Source organism: Jatropha curcas, chromosome 6, assembly GCF_041381405.1.
Source record: "Jatropha curcas cultivar XTBG-Jc1 chromosome 6, XTBG_Jcur_1.0, whole genome shotgun sequence".
Lineage (NCBI taxonomy): Eukaryota > Viridiplantae > Streptophyta > Magnoliopsida > Malpighiales > Euphorbiaceae > Jatropha > Jatropha curcas.
This window is the reverse complement of record NC_143156.1, coordinates 18111720-18115439: the sequence shown is the minus strand read 5'-3', so window position 1 is coordinate 18115439 and position 3720 is coordinate 18111720. Positions and strand designations below refer to the sequence as shown.

The 3720-nt window shown below is 36.8% G+C and overlaps 1 protein-coding gene across 1 annotated transcript; it reads left to right on the top strand.

The window, feature by feature from the left end:
- Positions 1 to 2310: 2310 nt before the first annotated feature.
- On the top strand, positions 2311 to 3720 carry LOC149495640 (uncharacterized). The gene is made up of 2 exons (XM_089723224.1): positions 2311 to 3336; positions 3412 to 3720. Exons 1-2 carry the CDS (start codon positions 2311 to 2313, stop codon positions 3718 to 3720), a joined length of 1335 nt encoding a protein of 444 aa, XP_089579350.1.

Here is a 3720-nt window from a genome sequence, read left to right as displayed (position 1 = left end):
ATTCATATAATATATCATTTCTCATTTTATCATTATCAAAACTCATAGCTTACTTGCTAACAAATTCTTCATTCAACAAAGAATTCCTGTATCGCATCAATTCTCTTCTCGTCATTTCAAACTCAAGCAATAGAATAACATGGAAGCATCTACAACGACAAAACCCAAGTTTATATTTATAATCCACATTTTCCTGACTTCGCTTATTTATTTTCTATCAAAATTTAAACGTAGATGGCTAAGCTAGTTGCTGCCATCTCAATAAAACCTTGGATTCTTGATAAAACACATACTTAATAAGTTGCTTAACACATCTTCCCATTTAAGAACTTAGTTACACTCCATGTACTGAATTAAAAAACCTATAATTCAAGTGATTAACAAAGATACATGTTGTCACTGTAAAATAATTCTCATTCTTGATCATTAGAACTCCTTATATTAATAACAATTTATGAAAAGCATATTTCTACCATTAAACATGAACTTAGTTCAAGCAAAAACCACTATCCTTTCTAGCTAGAGGCTGTCCCTATATCAAAGAAACCTTAAGCTCTTGATTAGACACATACATTATAAGCTAGTTAACCTATTTCCCATCAAGAATTTAATTTACAACTTTGTTTGCATCATATCACAGCCATTATTCAAGTTGAATAGCTATAGTGGCTGCTGCCGTTCCAAAGTTCCTTAATTCCCTTACCAAACTCTGCGTTAAACTAAATAATTTATTCATTTCTATATGTTATTTCAGTTTATACCTCAATTAAGAAACAATAGCAGAGTTTCTAATCAGCATCTATAATACATAGGCTAATTATTTCATTTTTCATTAAATTTTTTAAGGGAAAATTATTATTTAGTCCCTCAGGTTTTACATAATTATCTAAGTAATCCCCGACGTTTAATATAATATATAACTAGTCCCCGACATTTTACTCCATCTAATTAAAAGGTTTTTCCGTCCAAAAACTTGGTGTTTTGCCATTAATTGAAGACTAAAATATTAAAACACCCCTCCCTCGCTAACGTGGACCAGTATGACCTTCCAAGCGAGGGAAACGAAAAGTCACACTGCTATTCTCCCAACGATTACTCTCTCACTCAAAAAACTTCTTCATCTCCAGTGCAAGTGTTGAAGAATTTTTGAAGAAAATGATGTTTCTTGATGAAATGAAATGAGTGGTCGTAGCATGTAGTGCTTCGTTTGCGTGGAATCACAATCTTGAAGCTTCATTTTGAGGTAAATACCAGTAACTGAGACCCATTTCAGTTTTTGCTTTAAAAAAATTGAAAATCAATATTATTGAGGATGTTTATGATGATGATTTTTAGTATATTGAAATGCTTAAGCATCGTTATGAGTTCTTTTTTGTATAATGATAATGTATTTATGGTTTTTGCAGACGGTAATGCTTTTTTTGTAACACGTGTTAAATTACAATATAGGAAAGCTTGAATTTGATGGCTTTGCCTGAAAATTACACTATTGGGGTCATATATGAAGGGGATACAGTGTATTTGTATGATGCACAACCTGACGGAATGAGTTACATTGTTCTCTTACAAAACGTATGCGAAGTTCACAAGATAAAAGATGTGAATGTGGATATTACATGTTTTGAAAATTATAGAATAGAGAACGATGCAGACGTGACTTTAATGTTTGAAAGATTCAAGGACACTGCTTATATTGAACTAAATTTGGTTAGGAAGCAAGGTGAACCTAGTGTTGTTATGCCAAATGTGTTCCACAGTCAGGTGGCAGATAATATGGGTTTACATCATGAAAATTTGCAGCCTAATAGGGAAGTTTCAGGCAATGGTGTTGGGGAGGCAGAAAGTAATATTAGGTCACAAACTGAGATAAGTAAGGATGTTGGAGATGTGATCATTATTGAGCAAGAAAATATAGGTGGTGGGATTGGAAATACAGAGGGTACAGGTAGTGGTAGGGGGAAGGGGGCAGAAATTTTGATAGGATCACATATGTGGGATATTGTGCTGGCTGACGACACTGAGTATTCAGGCTATGTAAACGAGTTAGGCAGGGGCAAAGGGAGGGGGAGAGGGCAATGTAGAGGCAGGGCAAATGTTCATGAGGCAAATGTGAATAGGGACAATAAGAAGGGGAAAAGAGCAATTGCAGTTGGAGCCTCTTACAGCTTCAGAGATAGGGTACAACAAGAACAACCATTGGAGGGGGAGGGGGGAGAAACAGAAACTGTTGTTGATAGCCAGTCCACAGATGATGACTATGTCTTTTCTGATACTGAAGATGAGAGTAGTGAATCTTAAACACCTGAGGGAATGGAAACAGATCCAGAAGAGGAAGTTGACTTCAGTAATGATGTTGATGGTGGTCTCAGTGATGTTGATACTGACAAGGAACAGTCAGCTGCAAGTAGTGAAATGGAGGTTGATGCACTAAGAAGGAGAAGAGTTAAAAAGAAAACACGCGATCCTTGGAAGAAAATATATGACAATATATTTGAAACACCAGTTGAAGGTGATATTGAATTCAGAGTTGGGCATGCATTCTTAAGTGTTGATAGTTGTAGGGAAGCTTTAAGGGATTATGCTGTTAGGGGAGGGTTCATAATAAGGATGATGAAGAATGATAATAGAAGAGTGACAGCAAAATGTAAGGGGGAGGGCTGCACATTTAGGTTCCATGCTAGTGTGGCTCCAGACTTAGTCACTTTTGTAGTAAAAACCCTACAACCTGAGCATACATGCACGAGGCCATTAAACAACAAGAATCCAAATGCAACAACAAAGTGGGTGAAGAAGAAACTAGAATCTCAATTGGCTGCTGATCCAGGAATGAGCTATGCTTTAATGCAAGCTGCAGTGATGGGAAAATGGGGCTTTGAGACTCAATATTGGCAGCTTCATAAGGCAAGGACAGCTGCTAGAGAGCAAGTTGCAGGTTCACACGTTGAGAGCTATAATAAGTTGCATGAATACATTGCACAACTTCAAATGTCAAACCCTGGAACTTTCATAAAATTTGAATCAATGCCAAGGAACAATTTGGATGAGCCACTTGTCTTTAGCTCCATTTTCATATGTTTTGAAGCAATGAAAGTGGGATTTTTGGAGGGTTGTAGGCCTCTCATTGGATTGAATGGATGCTTCCTCAAGGGCCCTTTTGGAGGATGTTTACTGAGTGCTGTTACAATAGATGGGAATAAGGGGGTGTTCCCACTAGCTTTTGCAATTGTTCAAAATGAAATCATTGTAACATGGACCTTCTTCCTTGACTGTCTTAGACAATGCATTGGACCGGGATGTGATTCAAAGCCATGGACATTCATTTCAGACAGACAAAAGGTAACTTCCTCCAAAGTATTTCATAATTCACTTTCAACTATTTAGCGAATGATGTTGAATTCTTTTTTAACATAGGGATTGTTGGAGGCTGTGAGGACACAGTTTGAAGGTTCAATCAACAGATATTGTTGTCAACATTTGTTAATGAACTTCAAGAAGCAATTTCCAAGGATGATGTTGAGGAAGGAATTTTGGATGGCAGCTAAGTCTAGCCATAGTTATGCATTTAAGCAGCATATGAAGAATGTTGAGGCTAAGAATGAGGGAAGGGCTGCAAAATGGTTACTGGATATTCCTCTTTCATATTGGACTAGACATGCCTTTCATCCAGCAGCTAAAAGCGTTGATGTGACAAATAACATGACAGAGAGTTTCAACAGCTAG